This window comes from Colletes latitarsis, chromosome 12, assembly GCF_051014445.1.
Source record: "Colletes latitarsis isolate SP2378_abdomen chromosome 12, iyColLati1, whole genome shotgun sequence".
Classification (NCBI taxonomy): Eukaryota; Metazoa; Arthropoda; class Insecta; order Hymenoptera; family Colletidae; genus Colletes; species Colletes latitarsis.
In genome coordinates, this window is record NC_135145.1 from 25,095,019 (window position 1) to 25,118,795 (window position 23,777).

Consider the following 23,777-nt stretch of genomic DNA (forward strand, 5'->3'; position numbering starts at 1 on the left):
AATATAGAACACCTAGAGCACTTAATCTGAGCACTGTTACGTCCTGGAACGTTCGAAGACCGATGGATAGATGCCGCGACCTTCCAGCGTAAGATTCCTCAAATTTCACGCACCTAATCGATCGGGGTAACACAAATATACAGGGTGTACCTATCAATATCGACGATACACCTCACTGGGCTTAATACAACACAAAAATGAGGAATAAAATTATCTCGTTCGAAGTTTCCTTTCAAAGATAATCAAAACTGAGAAGCCACCATTTTGTAGAATCAAGTGTCCGAAAAATGACCGAAATTTTGTAAAAAGTCGACTCAATTTTTCTATTTTAATATTTTCATGGAGATGTTCGAGTCGAGTGGGACACCCTGTATACGGAAGCTCTCAGTAATTATTCGAAGCATACTTCAGACAGAATAATTATTCTCTAAATTAATAACATTATTCCAGAGAAATGGACGCGATCTCACTTCCGGTGCTCAATTAAAATTCATTCGAAAATTCTCATTATTATAACCAGACTACAAATGTTTATATCAAAACATGTCAAGTGTGTTTCAATTGATAAAAGATAGAACGCTGTTCATTTTACGAATCATTACTGTATTTAAACAATGGAGACTGAGGAACACAAAGTGTAAATATCACATAAAAATTTACGTTGACAAACATTTCGTTCGACTGAGAAATTCGTCCTCGATTCGTGGAAATCCGCGTGAAAATTCCAACGAGCGTTGCAACATCCCTCGATATGGCGTGGGCGTCCAATTAACGAGGGTGGCGCCTAACCCACCCCGCGAGAGTAGATCAGAAGTCGACGCATCTCCAATTTTCGCGCCGAAATTAATCACACGGAGTCTTTCTCCCGCTTCCCTCCATTTTCTTTCAGATTCAAATGAGACTACTTCTATGCGATGTTCCTCGACATCCTTTTCACTCTCAGCGCGCAGACATCGCCCCCTCAGTTTCTTTTAAGCGTTTCGTACTGTCGATATTATTAATTAGTGCTTGCTAGGGTTTCAATGGTTCTCGAGTGTAGCGGAGGATACACAGTTAACGATGTGGCTTTCGTCGTCTGGTGCTTTCAACCCTCTCTTTCGAACTGGATTGCACACCAAACATGTAACGCGTCCTGTGACACTCTGGAAGTATGATTTTTGATACTATTTCTATCAAGATTAAACTAACAATCCAAGATTAGACTAACAATCCTGTACCACTTGTCTAGATGGAGCAGTCCAAACAGCAAAATAAAGCGAAATAATCCAAATTCTGAGCAATTTTTAGTTGTGCAACACCCACAATCTGGGGTTGTTTCAACCTGCAAGTCAAAGTCTGCAAGACGTTGCACAATCCCTGAGTAAGTTGGGATCCATTCTTGTTCTGTGGTCCTAGTGACTGTTCTAGACCTGGTAGCCAACATGTGAGGGTTGTGTTACATCAATTATCATCGAGGGTGGTTTGTTTCATCCTGCAAATGAAGGTCTGCAAGACGTTGCACAATCCCTGAGTAAGTTGAGATCCATTCTTGTTCTGTGGTCCTAGTAGACTGTTCTAGACCTGGTAGTCAACATGTGAGGGTTGTGTTACATCAATTGCTGTCGAGGGTAGTCTAACCAGGGACCATTTCCAGAGATGCTGTACCACTTGTCCAGTTGGAACAGCCTAAAGTCCTACCTTGTCCTGCCTAATCTGAATTTTGGACAATTTTTAGATTGTGCAACACCCACAGTCTGGGGTTGTTTCATCCTGCAAGTCAAAGTCTGCTGGATCCCTGAGTAAATTGGGATCCATTCTTGTTCTGAGGTCCTAGTGACTGTTCTAGACCTGATCAACACGTGAGGGTTGTGTTATATCAATTGCTGTCGAGGGTAGTCTAACCAGGGACCGTTTCCAGAGATGTTGTACCACTTGTCCAGTTGGAACAGCCTAAAGTCCTGCCTTGTCCTGCCTAATCTGAATTTTGGACAATTTTTAGATTGTGCAACACCCACAGTCTGGGTTTGCTTCATCCTGCAAGTCAAAGTCTGCTGGATCCAGCAGAATCCCTGAGTAAATTGGGATCCATTCTTGTTCTGAGGTCCTAGTGACTGTTCTAGACCTGGTCAACATGTGAGGGTTGTGTTACATCAATTGCCATCGAGTTTGGTTTGTTTCATCCTGCCAATCAAAGTCTATAAGACGTAGTACAATCCCTGAATTGATCTATTACCCATTCTTTATTCTAGAATCCCAGTGACTGTCCTCAGACCTGGTGGTCAACACGTGAGGGTTGTGTTACATCAATTGCCATCGAGTTTGGTTTGTTTCATCCTGAAAATGAAGGTCTCCAGGACATTGCACAGTCCCTGAGTTGATCTATTACCCATTCTTTATTCTAGAATCCTAGTGACTGTCCTCAGACCTGGTAGTCAACACGTGAGGGTTGTGTTACATCAATTGCCATCGAGTTTGGTTTGTTTCATCCTGCAAATGAAGGTCTCCAGGACATTGCACAGTCCCTGAGTTGATCTATTACCCATTCTTTATTCTAGAATCCTAGTGACTGTCCTCAGACCTGGTGGTCAACACGTGAGGGTTGTGTTACATCAATTGCCATCGAGTTTGGTTTGTTTCATCCTGCAAATGAAGGTCTCCAGGACATTGCACAGTCCCTGAGTTGATCTATTACCCATTCTTTATTCTAGAATCCCAGTGACTGTCCTCAGACCTGGTGGTCAACACGTGAGGGTTGTGTTACATCAATTGCCATCGAGTTTGGTTTATTTCATCCTGCAAATGAAGGTCTCCAGGACGTTGCACTAATCTCTGGTTATGACCCATTCTTGTTATGTAGTCCTAGTGACTGTTCTAGCCCTGATAGTCAACACGTGAGGATTTGTGTTACATCAATTGCCATTGAGGGTAGTCTAACCATTTTCAAAGAACTCTGAAGACTTAATCCTTCAGAAATTGCATGCAAAAATCGTGACTTCCTAAAAAACGACACTGTTCATTGCAGTGGAAACCCTCCACATGGCAACAACAACATTTTAGCCTTAGATCTGGGTTAGGTCTCCTCTGTGATGTCTCAGTCCCTCGCCCAGGCGTCTGAAGATGGTCACCATGGGATTTTAGCCCTTAGAGTGGGTCCTCAGGTGTCCATGAGGATTTCTCCACGAACAAACAGAAAAAAAAAGGTCTAGATTAGCCCCAAGTAGTTCCATACTAACTAATCCTACTACCTTTGTCTGGATCATGATGTAGCAAGGTGGTAAACTAAACTCTTGAGGATTGGGGACCAACTACTGAGGCACTTAGAGCTACTTGGGGCTACTGGGGCACCATTTAAGTAGATGATCGTGCCTTTCTCAATGTTTCTCTGGTTTACCTCTAAAAATGGCTATCTAAACATGACGACAGTAGCTAAAACACTTCTTCTTGCGGTCCTGACTATGGTCTGAGGCCCTCAGCTACTTCTATGCCTATCAATTCACTTGTTTAGGGTGCTGGAACATAAACTTTGATACTATTGGGGCACTTAGAGCCATAGATAACATCTTGCTCGTGTCTTTCTGAATGTTTCTCTGGTTTACCTCTAAAAATGGCTATCTAAACATGACAACCCTAGCTAAAACACTTCTTCTTGCTGTCCTGACTATGGTCTGAGACCCTCAGCTACTTCTATGTCTATCAATTCACTTGTTTAGGGAGCTTGAACATAAACTTTGACACTACTGGGGCACTTAGAGCCATAGATGACATCTTGCTCGTGCCTTTCTCAATGTTTCTTTGGTCTTGAGTAACATCTTCAACTGTTACCTCTAAAAATGGCTATCTAAACATGGCGACAGTAGATAAAACACTTCTTCTTGGTCCTGACTATGGTCTGAGGCCCTCAGCTACTCCTATGTCTATCAATTCACTTGTTTAGGGTGCTGGAACATAAACTTTGACACTATTGGGGCACTTAGAGCCATAGATGACATCTTCCTCGTGCATTTCTCAATGTTTCTTTGGTCTTGAATAAAACCTTCAGTTGTTACCTCTAAAAATGGCCATCTAAACATGATGACAGTAGCTAAAACACTTCTTCTTGGTCCTGACTATAGCCTGAGGCCCTCAGCTACTTCTATGTCTATGAATTCACTTGTTTATGGTGCTGGAACATAAACTTTGACACTACTGGGGCACTTAGAGCCCTACAAGCCATCTTGCTCATGCCTTTCTGAATGTTTCTCTGGTTTACCTCTAAAAATGGCTATCTAAACATGACGACAGTAGCTAAAACACTTCTTCTTGGTCCTGACTATAGCCTGAGGGCCCTCAGCTACTTCTATGTCTATCAATTCACTTGTTTAGGGTGCTGGAACATAAACTTTGACACTACTGGGGCACTTAGAGCCCTACAAGACATCTTGCTCGTGCCTTTCTCAATGTTTCTTTGGTCTTGAGTGAGACCTTCAACTATTACCTCTAAAAATGGCTATCTAAACATGACGACAGTAGCTAAAACACTTCTTCTTGGTCCTGACTATGGTCTGAGGCCCTCAGCTACTTCTATGTCTATCAATTCACTTGTTTAGGGTGCTGAAACATAAACTTTGACACTACTGGGGCACTTAGAGCCCTACAAGCCATCTTGTACATGCTTTTCTGAATGTTTCTTTGGTCTTGAATAAAACCTTCAGTTGTTACCTCTAAAAATGGCCATCTAAACATGGCGACACTAGCTAAAACACTTCCTCTTGCGGTCCTGACTATGACTCGTTCCAGGTCCTGAAACATCATGGCCTGGAGACTTCTAGATCCCTAAAAATCTGTACAGGAAAAAACACAGAACACTCGTTAGATTGTAAAAGGGTTTAAGTTCGCAACGCAGAGAGTATACATGTGAGTTTTGCGTTCGTGTTCCAGATACCATCCTACGACCCGAACTCTCATTGTCTCTGCGTCGCCGGTGAGGTATATTGTTGGTGGCAGAATTACAATCCGAGCACCGACCCCTCCGCAGGCCCCTCGTACCTCCCGTCGACGACGATAGAAAGTAATTACACACCGTCGCTGGAGGAAAGCACGGACGCCGTCGACAGTTTGGAAGCTTCCGGTGATCCGGCGGAGGAGCCTTCCGCGGAGCAGCAGGGATACGTCGAAATTAACGCGACGTATTCGACTACGCAGCCACCGCCGACTACGTGTCTCGTGATGGGTAATAAATCAGTTTGTTTCCGGTCGATTCTTCCCGCGACTGTCGCGCCATCGATTTCCTGTTCGACGGACGTTACAGTGGAATTGTCATACGAAAAGGGAAACAGCAGGGAATTTGTTCCGCGACTTGTTGTCTCCAACTTTATATTGCAACCGTTTACTAACTGCTCGTTACTTTTGTATAGGTGTGGGTTAGGTCTGGGTTGAGCCAAATGGACGAACTTTTGTAATATGGCGATAGTTTTTTTTATAATTAGAGAAAATCGTGGATAAATGTGAGAAAGATGGGATCGAAGATAATGGAAAAATTATTTTCGGTTGGAGGGGTCAATTGTGATCATTTTTGGTTATTAGATGTATGCTTGAAATCTTATAGAATTTTGAGAAAAAAATTCGAGAATGTGGGACGTTTTTGGATGAAATTAGACAATTTTGAATTGTTCTGGAAAAATTATTTTTAGCTGCAGGGGTTAATTACAATCATTTTTTGTTATTAGAGATATCCTCGAAATCCTACACAGTTTCGAGAAAAAAATTCCTAACTGAAAATGCGATGTCTGACCATACATTGAGTTGTTTCACTTAAATTTCATGCGAATCTTTAAAAATGTCATAACTCCTGAACGGATTGGACGATTTTAATGTTCAAAAAGGCAAACGACGCGTATTTTAGTGTAGAATATGTAGCAATTATAAAAATATTCGAAAGGTTGTTCGTTGACCCCGTAATTTTAGAAAACCCCCATAAAAATTATCTAAATTTCAAACAGCCATAACTCCTACAATAGTGAATATATTTCAATGAAATTTTGAGGAGAACTAGAGTTCATGATTGCCTACAAAAAAGTATTACACAACTTTTCCATACAACGTCAACTAAAGTAACTAAAAATGAAAAACCAATTTCTAAGGAAAATCGACAGGGGGTAGGTGCTCAAATTTTTCGATCAAATTAAAAAATTTCAAATCTTGCTAAAAAAATTATATTTAATTACTGGGGTTAATTACAAGCATTTTTGGTTATTAGACATAGTCTCGAAATCTTAACCATTTTTGAGAAAAAAATTCAAGAAAGTGTGAAATTTTTCGACAAAATTAAAAAGTTTCAAATCGTGCTAAAAAAATTATATTTAATTACTGGGGTTAATTACAAGTATTTTTGGTGGATAGACCTACCCCTGAAATCCTACCCACTTTCGAGAAAAAAAAAATCTAATTTGAGGCCAGAAATGGTACCCTGAAATTTCATGCGAATCTTTGAAATGCTATAACTCCTGAACGGATTGGACGATTTTAATGTTCAAAAAGCCAAACGACGCGTATTTTAGTGTAGAATATGTAGAAATTGCAAAAATATTCGAAAAGTTGATCCTTGACCCTACAAAATGAGAAAAACCACATAACAAATGGTCTAAACTTCAAACGACCATAACTCCTACAATAGTGAATATATTTCAATGGAACTTTTTTGTGAAGTAGAGCTCATGGGTATCTACAAAAAAGTATTAAACAACTTTTCCATATATCGTCAACTAAAGTAACTAAAAATGAAAAACTTATTTTTAAGGAAAATCGACAGGGGGTAAATGCTTAAATTTTTCGACAGAAAAAAAAAATTTTAGATCATTCTGGAAAAATTATTTTCAGTTGCTGGGGTCAATTACAATCATTTTTGGTCATTAGACATAGTCCCGAAATCCTACCCACTTTCGAGAAAAAAAAAAATCTAATTTGAGGCCAGAAATGGTACCCTGAAATTTCATGCGAATCTTTAAAAGGCCATAACTCCTGAACGGATTGGACGATTTTAATGTTCAAAAAGGCAAACGACGCGTATTTTAGTGTAGAATATGTAGAAATTGCAAAAATATTCGAAAAGTTGATTCTTCAGTCTGTAAAATGAGAAAAACCCTATAAAAATGGTCCAATTTTCAAACGACCATAACTCCTACAATAGTGAATATATTTCATTGAAATTTTGGGGAGAAGTAGAGTTCATAGATAGCTACAAAAAAGTATTAAACAACTTTTCTGTTGGACGTTAAATAAAATTACTAGAAATCAGAAACCAATTTTTAAGGAAAATCGACAGGACGTAGATGCTTAAATTTTTCGACAGAAAAAAAAAATTTTAGATCGTTCTGGAAAAATTATTTTCAGTTGCAGGGGTCAAGTACAATAATTTTTGGTCATTAGACATAGTCTCGAAATCCTACCCATTTTCAAGAAAAAAATTCAAGAAGGTGTGTCATTTTTTGACAAAATTAAAATTTTTTAAATCGTTTTGGAAAAATTGTTTTCGGTTACAGGGGTCAATTACAATAATTTTTGGTCATTAGACATACCCCCGAAATCCTACGCATTTTCCAGAAAAAAATTCAAAAAGCAGAACAAATATGTCGACAAAATTAAAAAATTTCAAATCGTTCTAAAAAAATTATTTTCAGTTGCAAGGGTCAATTACAATAATTTTTAGTCATTAGACACACCCCCGAAATCCTACCCACTTTCCAGAAAAAAATTCATTACGTACAGAACTTCAAACGTTAATAACTTTTAAACGAAACCTCCATCAACAAATTAATATTCTTGATTTTCGTCTTATTTTCTCCTCTGGAATCTCTCATTAAAATTTTTCCCTCTATAAACCTTTCCAGGAAGTGTTTCAAAGACAAAAATTATCTCTACATACATTTTCATTTCTCTACCCCAGATGATTATAATATCATTTTATTTTTCATAATAAACTATTTGCAATATTTCTACATAAAAGTTTTAAGGGTAAATTTTACCCAAGACAATAATAATATCATTTTATTTTTCTTAATAGTCTATTCACAATATTTACACATAAAAATTTTATGGAAGTTTCCAGGCATACAGCATGGGGGGTAAATTTTACTCAAAACCCTAATAATATCATTTTATTTTTCTTAATAGACTGCAATATTTCTACATAAAAGTTTTAAGGAAGTTTCCAGGCATACAAGACAATAATAATATCATTTTATTTTTCTTAATAGACTATTCACAATATTTACACATAAAAATTTTAAGGAAGTTTCCAAGCATACAACATGGGGGGTAAATTGTACCCAAAACCCTAATAATATCATTTTATTTTTCTTAATAGACTGCAATATTTCTACATAAAAGTTTTAAGGGTAAATTTTACCCAAGACAATAACAATACCATTTTATTTTTCATAATAAACTATTTGCAATATTTCTACATAAAAGTTTTAAGGAAGTTTCCAGGCATACAGCATGGGGGGTAAATTTTACCCAAAACCCTAATAATATCATTTTATTTTTCTTAATAGACTGCGATATTTCTACATAAAAGTTTTAAGGAAGTTTCCAAGCATACAACATGGGGGGTAAATTGTACCCAAAACCCTAATAATATCATTTTATTTTTCTTAATAGACTGCAATATTTCTACATAAAAGTTTTAAGGGTAAATTTTACCCAAAACCCTAATAATATCATTTTATTTTTCTTAATAGACTGCAATATTTCTGCATAAAAGTTTTAAGGAAGTTTCCAGGCATACAGCATGGGGGGTAAATTTTACCCAAGACCCTAATAATATCATTCTATTTTTCTTAATAGACTGCAATATTTCTACATAAAAGTTTTAAGGAAGATTCCAGGCATACAAGACAATAATAATATTTTATTTTTTTAATAGACTGCGATATTTCTACATAAAAGTTTTAAGGAAGTTTCCAAGCATACAACATGGGGGGTAAATTGTACCCAAAACCCTAATAATATCATTTTATTTTTCTTAATAGACTGCAATATGTCTACATAAAAGTTTTAAGGAAGATTCCAGGCATACAAGACAATAATAATATTTTATTTTTCTTAATAGACTGCGATATTTCTACATAAAAGTTTTAAGGAAGTTTCCAGGGATACAGCATGGCGGGTAAATTTTCATTGCAGGAAGGGAGTACCGCGAGGGGGAGGTTCTGCCGCACTCGACCGGAAACTGCATCGAGTGCAGCTGCGGATCCGAGGGCCGTGTCGAATGCTCGCCACGGGACTGCGTGGCCCTTCGACCCGAGATACCAGTTGCACCGGATATCCCGGACTCACCGGACGGGGAGTTCGAAGTGTTCAATTTCGACCGAGGAATCGACGAGAGCTTCTAAGGAATCCGATAATAACGATCGGCGCCTGTTCGACGGCATTCCTCGGACATGTTTCACGCTTTGGCTTGATCACGATCTTCGGGAATGTTCCACATGTATCGTCGCCATCTTGTCCATCGATACAGATTTATTTCAACTACGACGCTCCTTTTAGACGAAGAGTGAAGCTTTTCGGGACCGTTTCGATCGAAACGTGGCCCCAGACACTTTTAATTAGTATCTTTTTACGCGTTTACGTTTACGAACGCGTTCAGCGAATTAATTTCTTATTGGTGACGAAGTCTGAGCTGAGATTAACTTTTCTAGTCTTTTTTTTCTAATTTTGGGGATTCATTTCTTCCCAATCACGAATCTACTAAGCTCGAAATTGACCCCCTTGATATGGGCCTAATTTATCGAACGAATTATCTTAGAAACAATCTGATTCGTTAATTCTGTCTAGTCATCTTGCATTAACAAACGAGTTGTCTCTGTAGAATAAGTCATTTTAGAGTGTGGTCGGTGAAATTATGTTATTTCTCATCCAAGGAACATCGAATATTGAGGAATAGGAGAGAGTTGCTGAACTTGGACCACTTGAAATATTTTTAAGGAATGATTCGAATAATCTAAACACTTAAACATCGCACAATGTTAGAGAAAACTGTAAATTTAAAATGTTTTATAGGGGCAATCGATACAATTGATTTCCTATACTGGACCAGTGATATTCTAATTTTAATTGATCAAAGTTTATTGAATAAAAATGACGAAAAAATATAAACTAAATTAAATAATAAGTTTTTCTTCCCCAAATATATCGAGAAGTAACATTTCAGTTACTCGATATTTAAAAAATAATTGCATTTATCTGGAATTTTGTTATCTGGATTGAAATTTTTAAACGAATTGAGACTTAATAAACTTTTTAAGGGGATAATAATCTGTTATTTGCAACAAAATGTAAAACTTTCGATTTAAAATATTTTACCGATAATATAATAAATATAATAAGAAATATTGGCCAAATAATCGTTTTCTAAGTAAAAATGATATTCTAATTAGTCAAAAAGATATACAGGGTGTTCAGTCAACCCTGGGAAAAATTTTAATGGGGGATTCCAGGGGCCAAAATAGGACTACCAATTTGTTGATGGAGACTTCGTTAAAAAGTTATTAACAATTAAATTCAAAGATTTCAAATCGTTCTGAAAAAAATATTGTTAGCTGTGGGGGTCAATTATAATCATTTTTGGTCATTAGACATACCCCCGAAATCCTGCGCATTTTCGGGAAAAAAATTCGAGAATGTAAAATTTTTCGACAAAATTAAAATATTTCAAATCGTTCTGAAAAAAATATTGTTAGCTGTAGGGGTGAATTACAATCATTTTTGGTCATTATACATACCCCCAAAATCCTGCGCATTTTCGAGAAAAAAATTCGAGAATGTGAAATTTTTCGACAAAATTAAAATATTTCAAATCGTTCTGAAAAAAATATTGTTAGCTGTGGGGGTCAATTATAATCATTTTTGGTGAATAGACATACCCCCGAAATCCTGCGCATTTTTGAGAAAAAAATTCAAGAATGTGAAATTTTTCGACAAAATTAAAATATTTCAAATCGTTCTGAAAAAAATATTGTTAGCTGTGAGGGTCCATTGCAATCATTTTTGGTGAATAGACATACCCCCGAAATCCTGCGCATTTTCGAGAAAAAAAATTCGAGAATGTGAAATTTTTCGACAAAATTAAAATATTTCAAATCGTTCTGAAAAAAATATTGTTAGCTGTGGGGGTCCATTGCAATCATTTTTGGTGAATAGACGTACCCTCGAAATTCTGCGCATTTTCGAGAAAAAAATTCGAGAATGTGAAATTTTTCGACAAAATTAAAATATTTCAAATCGTTCTGAAAAAAATATTGTTAGCTGTGGGGGTCAATTATAATCATTTTTGGTCATTAGACATACCCCCGAAATCCTACCCACTTTCGAGAAAAAAAAAATCTAATTTGAGGTCCAGAAATACTTCCCAGAAATTTCATGCGAATCTTTAAAATGTCATAACTCCTGAACGGATTGGACGATTTTAATGTTTAAAAAAGCAAATTACGCGTATTTTGCTGGAGAATATGTAGAAATCGCAAAAATATCCGAAAAGTTGCTCTTTCACCACGGAAAGTGAGAAAACCCCCATAAGAATAGTCCAATTTTCAAACAGCCATAACTCCTACAATAATGAATATATTTCAATGAAACTTTTTTCTGAAGTAGAGCTCATGGGTACCTACAAAAAAGTATTAAGCAACTTTTCTGTAGGACGTCAACTAAAGTAACTAAAAATCAAAAACCAATTTTTAAGGAAAATCGGTAGGGGGTAGGTGCTCAAATTTTTCGACGAAAAAAAAAATTTCAAATCGTTCTGAAAAAAATATTGTTAGCTGTAGGGGTCAATTGCAATCATTTTTGGTGGATAGACATATCCCCGAAATCCTACCCATTTTCGAGAAAAAAATTCGGAACTGGCGGAACTTTAAACATTAATAACTTTTTAAAGGAACCTCAATTAACAAATTTGTATTTTTGATTTTCGTCTTATTTTGGCCTCTAGAATCCCCCTTAAAATTTTTTCCAGGCTGAACACCCTGTATATGTAAAATTTTTGTATATTTAGAATCTTTTAATTTCTCAAATAAATGATGGACTAAACTAAAAACATATTAAACATATCTGCATAGTCTATCGTTTAAAAATACAATTAATAATTTCATAACCAACATCAGGCCTAAATTATTTAGTTTAAAAACACGGAGGAAGAACAACGTGTAATCAGACGATTCATTGTTAAGAAAGTAATGCACATACAGGGTGTGGGAAAAATTGTAATGGGGGATTCTAGAGACCAAAATAAAACAAAAATAAAGAATAACATTTTGTCAATTAAGGCTTCGTTAAAAAGTTATTAACAGTTGCATCTCTAATGTTGCGACAGTGGCTCTCAGGTTGCGCCACTACAGTTGCAACTGTTAATAACTTTTCAACGAAGCCTCAATCAACAAAATGTTATTCTTCATTTTCGTCTTATTTTGGCCCCCAGAACCCCCCATTAAAATCTTCCCCAGGTTTGGCCCCACACCCTGTATACACAGTGCCAAATTTTGACCACTAAGCAGCTACCCTCGTTAGATGATTAAAACATGAAAAAAAAACGCAATTATATAGACATATCATTGGAAAAGCGTTATCAATAAATCGAATCGAATAAAGTAAATGTGTTATTAACGAAGATAATGAGGTCGAAAGCAACTCTCCCCTATTTCAAACCGCGGAAGTACCAAGCCCAACATTCCACCTTAATCTAATAACAATCAAGAATTAATTCCGATGTATTCGGAGCACGTGACATTCGATTAACCCCCGACATCGAGGTCCCTTCGAGTAGACTTCTCCAGAGTGTTGAGAACACGGCGCCTTTTCTCGTTCGAGAGCGTGCCTTTGTCCTTCTTACGTTCCACCGTGTTTTCCAAACGAAAGTCGAGTCTCGACAACCCCTTGTCACTTTTCTACGTAGTCGACCTAGGACGATTCTCGAGCTATCGAATCCTCGCTAAAGGAAATGCCTCTGAACGGGAAATATCTACTCTGTTGGCCCAGAACAAGATGGCTGACTCGTTGTTTAGGTAAATGGTCGCTTCAGTGGCTTCAGAGTGGTCTGATCACACCCCCTGGTCGTTTGGTCTTTTCTAAAATTGTATTTATCACAATATTGTCTTTAAATTCTTCCAATATTTTCAGGTGTAGCCTTCAACTGCTTCAGTGGTCTCAAGTGGGCCCTTGAGGTGGTGTTTCAATCTCAGGAACAGGAAAGAATCACAAAAACTCAAGTCAAGTGAATAGGGAAGCTCTGAGGAGAGTTTTTACTGGCCAAAAACTCATTTACTGAAATTACTATGTGACAAGGTGCAACACTCAGTTGCTCTTGGAGTTTCCTGATCCTTTCAATTTCTCTAATACAAATAAATAATCAGTAATTGCACCATGAGTCCGTTCAGAGGCACTTTGTCTAGCTCGTTGCAAACTCAGCCAGTTTGGCTGCGCCTTTTCTATGTAGAGCCACCCCTAGAAGTAGCTGCCTGGTTATAGCCCTGTGCACTTTAATTCTCTAAGTTAGGTGGTTAGTTCTCTGGTCTATCGAACGGTATTTTGTATACGCTTCGAATAATGCAAGCACACACGAAACGGAGAACAAATCATACTGTAGACGTCGGCCTACAACGTACGAATTAAGAAGATGGGTTACGGAAGCCTCCTGCGAGTTGGGGCGAGGTCAAGTACCCTTATTCCGGAGCGTGATAGTTCTCGATCATAGATAATACTCCTTTCGTCATATCCTTTATCGTACTATAAGCGAGGCATGCTAGTATTGTGTAAGTTTCGTGTTAATCGGTCGGAGAGGATGAGTACTTTGGCTAAATACGAGGTGTTTGTCACACTTCATTCTTTAGAAGCATATATTTCAACTTAAATAAGTAATTTCATTTGTTGCTCAGTGTGAATCAATATGATAATCGTAGGAATGTAATTTCTTCAGTTTTTATAAGCAATAATGTCGCTAAAATGATAAAAGAAGCTTTAACATTACTAAAACTGCAAATTTGGTGGAAAAAGAAAGCAAATAAAATGAAGACATATGTTTAGAGTGACAATTTAAATTGAAAATAATTTTTATTTAACTAGGAATAAATAATGAGTTGTCACACTTAGCTAGAGAAAGAAATTCATTCTTTAAAAGCAAACTTAATAATTTCATTTGTTGCTCAGTGTGTGAATCAATATGATAATCGTAGGAATGTAATTTCTTTAGTTTTTATAAGCAATAATGTCGCTAAAATGATAAAAGAAGCTTTAACATTACTAAAATTGCAAATTTGGTGGAAAAAGAAAGCAAATAAAATGGAGACATATGTTTAGAGTGATAATTTAAATTGAAAATAATTTTTATTTAACTAGGAATAAATAATGAGTTGTCACACTTAGCTAGAGAAAGAAATTCATTCTTTAAAAGCAAACTTAATAATTTTATTTGTTGCTCAGTGTGTGAATCAATATGATAATCGTAGGAATGTAATTTCTTCAGTTTTTATAAGCAATAATGTCGCTAAAATGATAAAAGAAGCTTTAACATTACTAAAATTGCAAATTTGGTGGAAAAAGAAAGCAAATAAAATGGAGACATATGTTTAGAGTGATAATTTAAATTGAAAATAATTTTTATTTAACTAGGAATAAATAATGAGTTGTGGGTTGTTTAAAAGAAGAATTAAACTCCATATGCATTAAAGAATCGAATATTTGTTGGAAAAATATAGTAAAGTAATAAATATAGTCTGAATATGATTCTAAATCTAAATCTATAATTTGGGTCCTCGAACATTGAATGTTTGTACTTAATTTACATAAACAGTTGAATTATATAATCCATAGAAAGAAATGATAAGTAAATATTGCATTAAAGAATCGAATGTTGATCCATGTTTACAAAGAATTAAATCTCTTATACAGTTTTATTCCAACACAAATAAGAAATAGATATTGTATAGTAAAGGATAAAAATCAATTGTTACTATCGGTTACCATTGAGAGTTTCATTTAAAATGCATTTTTTAATATACCAAACGTCTGACCGAACATCTCGTATATCGACATCATATCATGAACGGAAATATCACCGAAAAATATGAAACTTTTAAGAGAAACGACTAACATAGTTCGACTTAACGTAAGAAATAATTAGCGGGTACCAACGTGAGGTACGTAGAACGGAGTAACTTTTTTGAGAATAATCGTAATCCTAATTACATAGATTATCCAGTGTAAACATATATTAAAACCACGTTACAAAGTAAAGTAAGATTTTTTGGTAGAACGATGCTTGTCCCGTATACGAGGGAGTGAAATACACAGAGTGTCCAGTCAACCCTGGGAAAAATTTTAATGGGAGATTCTAGGGACCAAAATAAAACAAAAATCAAGAATAACAATTTGTCGATGGAGGCTTCGTTAAAAAGTTATTAACAGTTGCAACTGCAGTGGCGCGATGGGGACTCTCACGTTGCGTATCGACAGATGCAATTGTTAATAACTTTTTAACGAAGCCTTCATCGACAAAATGTTATTCTTCATTTTCGTCTTATTTTGGCCTCTAGAATCCTCTATTAAATTTTTTCCCAGGGTTAACCGAACCCTCTGTGTATATTATATTTAACGAAAGTTAATCTTAAATAGTATCCCGAACTATATATACCTATACATATATATGTACCCTTATTAAGAACAAAACCAAGAACCCTACGTTGTATGGATCAACATGCACAATATAATATACATATATATATATTCATATATACATGTACACGTACCTATATACATTACACGAGGAACCAAATATCGAGAGATAATATTGTACCTATGCATATGATACATAAATTGTACCTAGGAGTAGGATACCAAAGTATTGTCAACGTTATGCCCTTTTTGTAGATGTACAGCGATAATTTGCCTCTTCGTTTCCTCTGTACAATTTAATAGTGCATATTACGGATCGCAACGGATATAGAACACGGAATTGTCGTTTGCATAATTTGTGTTGTCGCGCAAATGCAGTGCAAATGGGAGACAGATGGATCACGCGTTCAATTCTATTTCTCTTTTAGAAACTGTACATGTATATTTAAAATTAATTATGTAAATTGCTTTCAATCTGTACTAACAAATTCCAAACCTACAGAAATTTATATAAGATATAATGAAAAATGGCCTGGAAAAAAGAGTAATTCATTGCTTGCAACAAGGAAAATTTTAGAAAACTGCGTTTGTACAGTAATCAATAGACTATTTTGAGTAAAAAAATAAGAAAAGATTTTTGTTTATATGGGGCTTTGCTTCCAAGGAAATTGACTTGAAGATTTACTTTACATTTTCAATGTACAGGGTGTGGGAAAAATTGTAATGGTAGATTCTAGGGGCCAAAATAAGACAAAAATCAAGAATAAAATTTTGTCGATGGAGGCTTCGTTTAAAAGTTATTAACAGTTCCGTCTGTAGTGGCGCGATGGGGACTCTCAGGTTGCGCCACTACAGTTGCAACTGTTAATAACTTTTAAACGAAGCCTCAATCAACAAATTACTATTCTTGATTTTCGTCTTATTTTGGCCCCCAGAATCCCCCATTAAAATTTTTCCCAGATGTGGCCTAACACTCTATATTTTTTTGCTTATGAGAAATGCTTGTTAATGAGGATTAATTGCTTTGATTAAGTCTTGGCCATTTTATTAGTGATCTATCTGTTTTCGAACTGTTGCACGAATAATTTAGCCCAGCGTACAAATAGGTAGCGACTTATGGTAGCACCGATTATGATACTGAACCACATATGAGAAGAGAGGTTGTAAACTATACTTTTATGACGACGAGAAGTTAATTGTTTATAGTTAGACGCATAGTTAGGTAATCCAATGTGATATATACATCCAAAAGGTAACTTTGTCTAAAAGTTTTACAATACCTAGGAGAAGATACAATCCAATTGCAAGATTGCTGTAATTTCTGCGAACGTTCGCCATTATTAGAAGGTACAATAGAAGAAGCAGTATTTCGAGGGGTTCACTCGTTGCAATGGCTACATTTATTGCTGGACATATTAATCGTACTTTCGTTAACAGGTTCGCCTAATAAGATTGTAACACGGCCTGTACTCGTATTAATTTTATCGGTAGTTGGATTAGGAGGCAGGATGATCACGAATGTTGCTCCCAAATGCGGAATAGCGATCGAGACTATTTTTTAATTGTGTCGTTTTTGAAAGAAAACCGTAGGCAATCCGTGCATTGTCGTTTCGTAAGCAAACCAAAATCTCTACGAATTAGCAATGTTATAATACGAGATGTATCCGATGTAAAAACGAAAAAACAAAAATGGAGAAAGCGGCGTACCGCGGGACCACCATGGCAGTTCGTTTTTTCGTTAATGTCTACATTTGCATAACGATCTCGTACGTCTTCCAATCATCCCACACACTGTTGTGTCTGTCCTGTACCCGTGGGATCTCCCATCTTCTTAAAAAGGGTTGTGTACACTAAATAAAGGAAGATCTTACGATACATTGACCTCTTATTGCTTATCAATTTGTTTAGAATCTTTTTTCCAAAACACACGTCGATTATATTCTTTTTTTCTGAAGCAGAACTTGTCGAGTAAGTTTCGTTGCAAGATGTTAATATTATACAGGGTGTTCGGCCACCCCATGGGGGGAATTTTAATGGAGGATTCTACAGGTCAAAATAAGACGAAAATAAATGAATTAAAAAATTTGAAATCGTTTTGGAAAAATTATTTTTGGTTGCGGGGGTCAATTGCAATAATTTTTGGTCATTAGACATAGTCTCGAAATCCTAGCCACTATCGAGAAAAAAATTCGGGAAAGTGTGAAATTTTTAGACGAAATTAAAAAATTTCAAATCATGCTAAAAAAATTATATTTAATTACGGGGGACAATTACAAGCATTTTTGGTCATTAGACATACCCTCGAAATCCTACGCATTTCCGAGAAAAAAATTAATTACTAAAAATTAATTTGGCGCCAAAATTTTTCGACGAAAAAATTTATAAATCGTTCTGAAAAAAATATTTTCAGTTGCAAAAGGCGATTACAATCATTTTTCGTCATTACACATACCCCCGAAATCCAACGCATTTCCGAGAAAAAAATTCATTTCTGAAAATCTATTTTGGCGCCTAAATTTTTCGACGAAAAAATTTATAAATCATTCTGAAAAAAATATTTTCAGTTGCAGGGGTCGATTGCAATCATTTTTGGTCATTACACATACCCCCCAAATCCTACGCATTTCCGAGAAAAAAATTAATTACTAAAAATTTAATTTGGCGCCTAAATTTGTCGACAAAAAATTTTGCCAATCGTTCTGAAAAAAATATTTTCAGTTGCAAGAGGCGATTACAATCGTTTTTCGTCATTACACATACCCTCGAAATCCTACGCATTTCCGAGAAAAAAATTCATTTCTGAAAATCTATTTTGGCGCCTAAATTTTGCGACAAAAAATTTTGCAAATCGTTCTGAAAAAAATATTTTCAGTTGCAAGAGGCGATTACAATCATTTTTCGTCATTACACATACCCCCGAAATCCTACGCATTTTCGAGAAAAAAATTAATTATTAAAAATCTATTTTGGCGCCTAAATTTTGCGACAAAAAATTTTGCCAATCGTTCTGAAAAAAATATTTTCAGTTGCAAGAGGCGATTACAATCATTTTTCGTCATTACACATACCCTCGAAATCCTACGCATTTTCGAGAAAAAAATTCATTTCTGAAAATTTAATTTGGCGCCCAAATTTTTCGACGAAAAAAAAAAATTTCAAATCGTCCTAAAAAAATTATTTTCAGTTGCGGGGGTCAATTACAATAATTTTTGGTTAATAGACATATCCCCAAAATCCTACGCATTTTCAAGAAAAAAATTATTTAATAATTTCTGCGTCATCCGTCTTACGAAACTTCTAACCATAAACTTTAAACTTATTCTAAATTCGAGTAAATTTTACATTACACAAGATTAAAGAAATAAAAAAGAAAATATACATTTATCTACATATAAAGAGGGAAATAAGTGGGTTAAAATATAAACGACGAAAGGTGAATTGAGAACAAATAAATACCTCTAGTAGTCAGAGTGAAACCATCGTGACAACACGTTAGAAGATGAGGTTAAGTGAATAGTCGAGTAATTTTGAGTATATTTATTCAAATATCAAGTTTAACAAGTGTATTACGATATTTATTTAGCAATGTTCACATCAGATTGATTATTTCGTTACAATTCTTACAAAATATCGAAGAATATTCGTTTTATAACAAATATACGAACTCCACACATTTCGATGAATGTATGAATGTTATTTGTTATTTGTCGATAAGCACGTACATTATAACTCCAATCCATCTTATCGTCTTCTATTCGAGATAGGCAGAAAAATATATTTATTACGTTATCTGCACTAACAGCTGGCAGATAACGTTACAAAAGAGTTATGCGTTCAGTGATATGCAAGTTCCGTTTGTTGCAAAAGCTATCGACGTAATAGATATTCTATATTGGCATAATTCTTCCGGTGATGTAAACAGAAAGGAAAAGCTTCGTATAAATGTACTCTTTGGGAACTAGTTCCAAGTTGTCAGTGGTACTGTTCGAATCGGAGAGATGGAAACCGAAGTTGCAGAAGCACGACCCTTCAAAAATTTGAAAGAGTTGTACGATAATGTGGACAATTTGAAATTGTGGCCACCTATTAAAGAATTACGGGAATTGGCAGATTATGTATATCTTGGTTATGAAATAGATGCCACGAAACTAGATTTAGAGAAAGTTGATAAAGAGAAGCTGCCTAGAACGTTGCTCTGTCACGACATGAAAGGCGGTTACCTAGAAGACAGGTACTATCGATAAAAATTACATTTGGGGTACACAATACTTATTATTTGGTTTTTTTCAGATTCATAAATGGATCAAAGTCTCACAATTCGTATCTTTTTTACCACTGGAGCGTCGTAGACACTTTTGTGTATTTTAGCCATCATTTTGTAACTATACCACCTTTCGGATGGATCAATGCAGCACACGATCATGGAGTAAAAATTCTTGGTACTGTAATCACAGAACGAGAAGGCATTTGGGAGCCTATACTCGAGACTCTGGAGACAGCGAGAAGGTTTGCAGACGCCCTAATTCACGTTGCAAAATTTTATAAGTTTGAAGGCTGGTTATTGAATGTTGAGAATGTGATTGAAACCAGTTTTGTTAATAATTTATTGTATTTCATGAAATACCTAACAGAACGCATTCACACAGAAATTAGAGGTTCTGAAATTATTTGGTATGATAGCATAACCAGAGAAGGGAAACTGCATTGGCAGAATGAGCTAAACGACAAAAACGTGTAAGTATAATGTTATTACAGTTGTTCTTTCAAATTTTACGTGCTCAATATTTCAGAGACTTCTTTTTAAATTGCGATGGGATTTATTTGAATTACAATTGGACCCAGTCGAAGCTCGCAAACAGTTACACGCTCGCGAAAAGCCATAATCGAGATGTACGCGATATTTATGTGGGGTTGGACGTTTGGGGTAGGGGTTGTCCCGGTGGCGGTGGATTCAACTCGACATACGTAATTATAACAAGATTCTGAATGTTTTTCTCAAATAAAAACAATTTAATATGTAACATTGCAAACCGCAGGCTTTAGAAAAGATACGACAAGAGGGATTATCTGTTGGCATTTTTGCATCGGGTTGGACTCATGAATTTTTTGGGCCTAAAACATTCCATGTGTTAGAAAATTTATTCTGGGCCCAACTTTTCCCTTACTTGTACGTTCACGTACCTATTTACGACAGCGAAGTATTCAAAACGTCTTTTTGCCGCGGAAATGGCGGATGCCAATACCGCTCTGGCGAAGTGAGTCGAATTATTTTCTAACATTACGCTAAATGCATTAATAGCGACGCAATTTAAATGTACACGTTTTACAGGTGGAATTGGAGATGCATGTTGTACGAGGCAGACCTATATTCGAGAAGAAATCATTTTACAATTTAGCCATGCAAAAGCCTCAGATTTCCGTGCCTGCGCCATATTTGAAGTTCATAAGTTCCCGCGAACTGAAGCACAAAGATGATGAAACTCAGTCCTCGAAAGAGTGGACGGAATATATTTACGAAACGAGAAGATATGTTATTCGAATATACAAAAATATTGCAACCATCGATAATCAATCGCCCGTAGCAGATGTAAATTTCTTTGAATTTTGCGATCAGTTCTCCTACGAGGGTGGCAGTTGTTTGAAATTAATTACGAATGAACCTAAATCATATCACAGGTGAGAGTTGCATATGAGGAATAATTCTTATCTCAATTATTTATCTTCTGTTGTTTTTTATAGATTATTCTTAATTCATGCTGAATTTCAACAAGACATCCAAGCAACCATCGTGTACGAGGAAACGGAACCAGTCGTGGAAACTGAGGTACAAAATGTGCCGATTTTGATACTGACCAACGATGCAGGTTCGAAATCGATCGTGCCATATAAATCGGAAAGACTCAACTTCAAGTGGAAAAAGTGGTGAGTCTAGTCGAAATACTTTTATTATTACGAACAAAAATCGAGAGATCATTAGGGGTAAACTCAGTTACAGTTACGAAAGACTAGATTTGCAAGAACCCTCTCGAACTATTACAATTCGAATTTTGTGCCAAGGAAATCGTCTTCTTTCTGTTGGCAGTATTTATTTGACAAACATGAAGACCGTCAACGAAATCAGCGTGTCCTTCGCGAGGAAGTGTGTCTGTTATTTGGGAGAGGTCAGTCTGGAGCAGAGGCAACGACACCATTTTGGTGAGTCTGTTTAGAGTGGTTTCCGTTACGATGAGACGCGAAAGAACAGTTTCACGAGCGATGGCGTCTCTGTTGGGGGGACCGGAAATTGTCGAGTATCTGCACCCAGTATTTTACGTAAATCAAAAGGCATTACTTCCGCAAAAGCACGTTAAAATCAAAGTTGAACAGATCGTATCTTTCCCTTGTAAACAGAACCGGAAGTTCTCGTTTATTTGGCACAGTTTGTCGCGTACAGACGTGTACAAATACGATCCGTGTTTTGCATTATTATTTATGTGTGTGTTACGGTACAATATCGCGTGTGATGGTTTTAAAGCTGTCTACAGCCGAAATACGTAAGTAGATTAATTCTTTTCGTCGAAAGTACGACTAAAATATCTTAAACGAACATAACCTTTGAAACAGTGCCGGGCAAAATAATAGGACGTTTGATAGTTTTTAATGTTTCGCGTAATATGATTGAATTTGACATTTTAGACACTGTATACAGGGTGTTAGGCTACATATGAGAAAAATTTTAATGGGAGTTGGATGGATTGGAGGATTTCGATTTTTAGAAATGCAAACAACGCATATTTTAGTGGAGAATATTCCAACGGCCATAATTCCTATAATAGTGAATATATTTCAATGAAACTTTTTTCTGAAGTAGAGCCCATAGGTACCTACAGAAAAGTATTTGACAACTTTTCTGTAGAATGTCAAACAAATGTATTAAAAATGAAAAACAAATTTTTAAGACACTAAATTTTTCGGCGAAAAAAAAATTTCGAAACGTTCTGGAAAAAATATTGTTAGCTATGGGAGTCAATTACAATCATTTTTGGTCATTAGACATAACCTCGAAATCCTAGCCACTTTCGAGAAAAAAATTCGAGAAGGTGGGAAATTTTTCGACAAAATTAAAAAGTTTCAAATCGTTCTGGAAAAATTATTTTCGGTTCCAGGGGTCAATTCCAGTCATTTTAGGTCATTAGACATAGTCTCGAAATTCTACGCATTTTCGAGAAAAAAATTCATTACTGAAAATTTAATTTGGCGCCAAATTTTTTGGTCGAAAAAATTTTGCAAATCGTTCTGGAAAAAATATTGTTAGTTGTGGGAGTCAATGACAATCATTTTTGGTCATTAGACATAACCTCGAAATCCTAGCCACTTTTGAGAAAAAAATTCGAGAAGGTGGGAAATTTTTCGACAAAATTAAAAAGTTTCAAATCGTTCTGGAAAAATTATTTTCAGTTGCGAGGGTCAATTACAATCATTTTTGGTCATTATACATACCCTCAAAATCCTACGCATTTTCGAGAAAAAAATTCATTACCGAAAATATAATTTGGCGCCAAATTTTTCGACGAAAAATTTTTGTAAATCGTTCTGAAAAAATTATTTTCTGTTGCAAGGGTCAATTAGAAGCATTTTTGGTCATTATAGATACCCTCGAAATCTTACGCATTTTCGAGAAAAAAATTCATTACCGAAAATATAATTTGGCGCCAAATTTTTCGACGAAAAATTTTTGTAAATCGTTCTGAAAAAATTATTTTCGGATGCAAGGGTCGATTACAATCATTTTTGGTCATTATAGATACCCTCAAAATCCTACGCATTTTCGAGAAAAAAATTAATTACCGAAAATCTAATTTGGCGCCAAATTTTTCGACGAAAAATTTTTGTAAATCGTTCTGAAAAAATTATTTTCGGATGCAAGGGTCGATTACAATTATTTTTGGTCATTAGACATACCCTCGAAATCCTACCCATTTTCTAGAAAAAAATTAAAAACTGTCGGAACTTAAAACGTTAATAACTTTTTAACGAAGCCTCAATCAACAAATTAGTATTCTTGATTATCGTCTTATTTTGGCCTCCAGAATCTCCCATTATAATTTTTCCCAGGGTTAGCCGAACACTCTATATAATATGGATAATCCTTGAGCAATTATACACATGTATTCTAATTA

At 35.7% G+C, this 23,777-nt stretch overlaps 3 protein-coding genes across 7 annotated transcripts in view; 2 read left to right on the plus strand and 1 right to left on the minus strand.

The window, feature by feature from the left end:
• The window catches only part of LOC143348961 (uncharacterized), a 69,079-nt gene extending 51,427 nt beyond the window's left edge, over positions 1-17,652 (plus strand). For both annotated transcript variants that reach the window (XM_076779758.1, XM_076779756.1), the window contains 2 exons: positions 4,897-5,188; positions 9,142-17,652. In XM_076779758.1, the coding sequence (XP_076635873.1) occupies positions 4,897-5,188; positions 9,142-9,350 (501 nt within the window). In that variant the 3' untranslated portion in view covers positions 9,351-17,652. The remainder of the gene's footprint in view (positions 1-4,896; positions 5,189-9,141) is intronic.
• The window catches only part of LOC143348962 (uncharacterized), a 438,943-nt gene that overhangs the window by 221,164 nt on the left and 194,002 nt on the right, over positions 1-23,777 (minus strand). The window lies entirely within an intron of this gene.
• LOC143348954 (cytosolic endo-beta-N-acetylglucosaminidase-like) overlaps positions 18,747-23,777 on the plus strand; it is a 56,400-nt gene continuing 51,369 nt past the window's right edge. For 3 of the 4 annotated variants that reach the window (XM_076779736.1, XM_076779737.1, XM_076779738.1), the window contains exons 1-7: positions 18,747-19,849; positions 19,909-20,352; positions 20,409-20,583; positions 20,655-20,873; positions 20,948-21,294; positions 21,358-21,540; positions 21,701-21,813. In XM_076779736.1, the coding sequence (XP_076635851.1) occupies positions 19,617-19,849; positions 19,909-20,352; positions 20,409-20,583; positions 20,655-20,873; positions 20,948-21,294; positions 21,358-21,540; positions 21,701-21,813 (1,714 nt within the window). In that variant the 5' untranslated portion in view covers positions 18,747-19,616. The remainder of the gene's footprint in view (positions 19,850-19,908; positions 20,353-20,408; positions 20,584-20,654; positions 20,874-20,947; positions 21,295-21,357; positions 21,541-21,700; positions 21,814-23,777) is intronic. The other variant, XM_076779739.1, reaches the window with a different exon arrangement.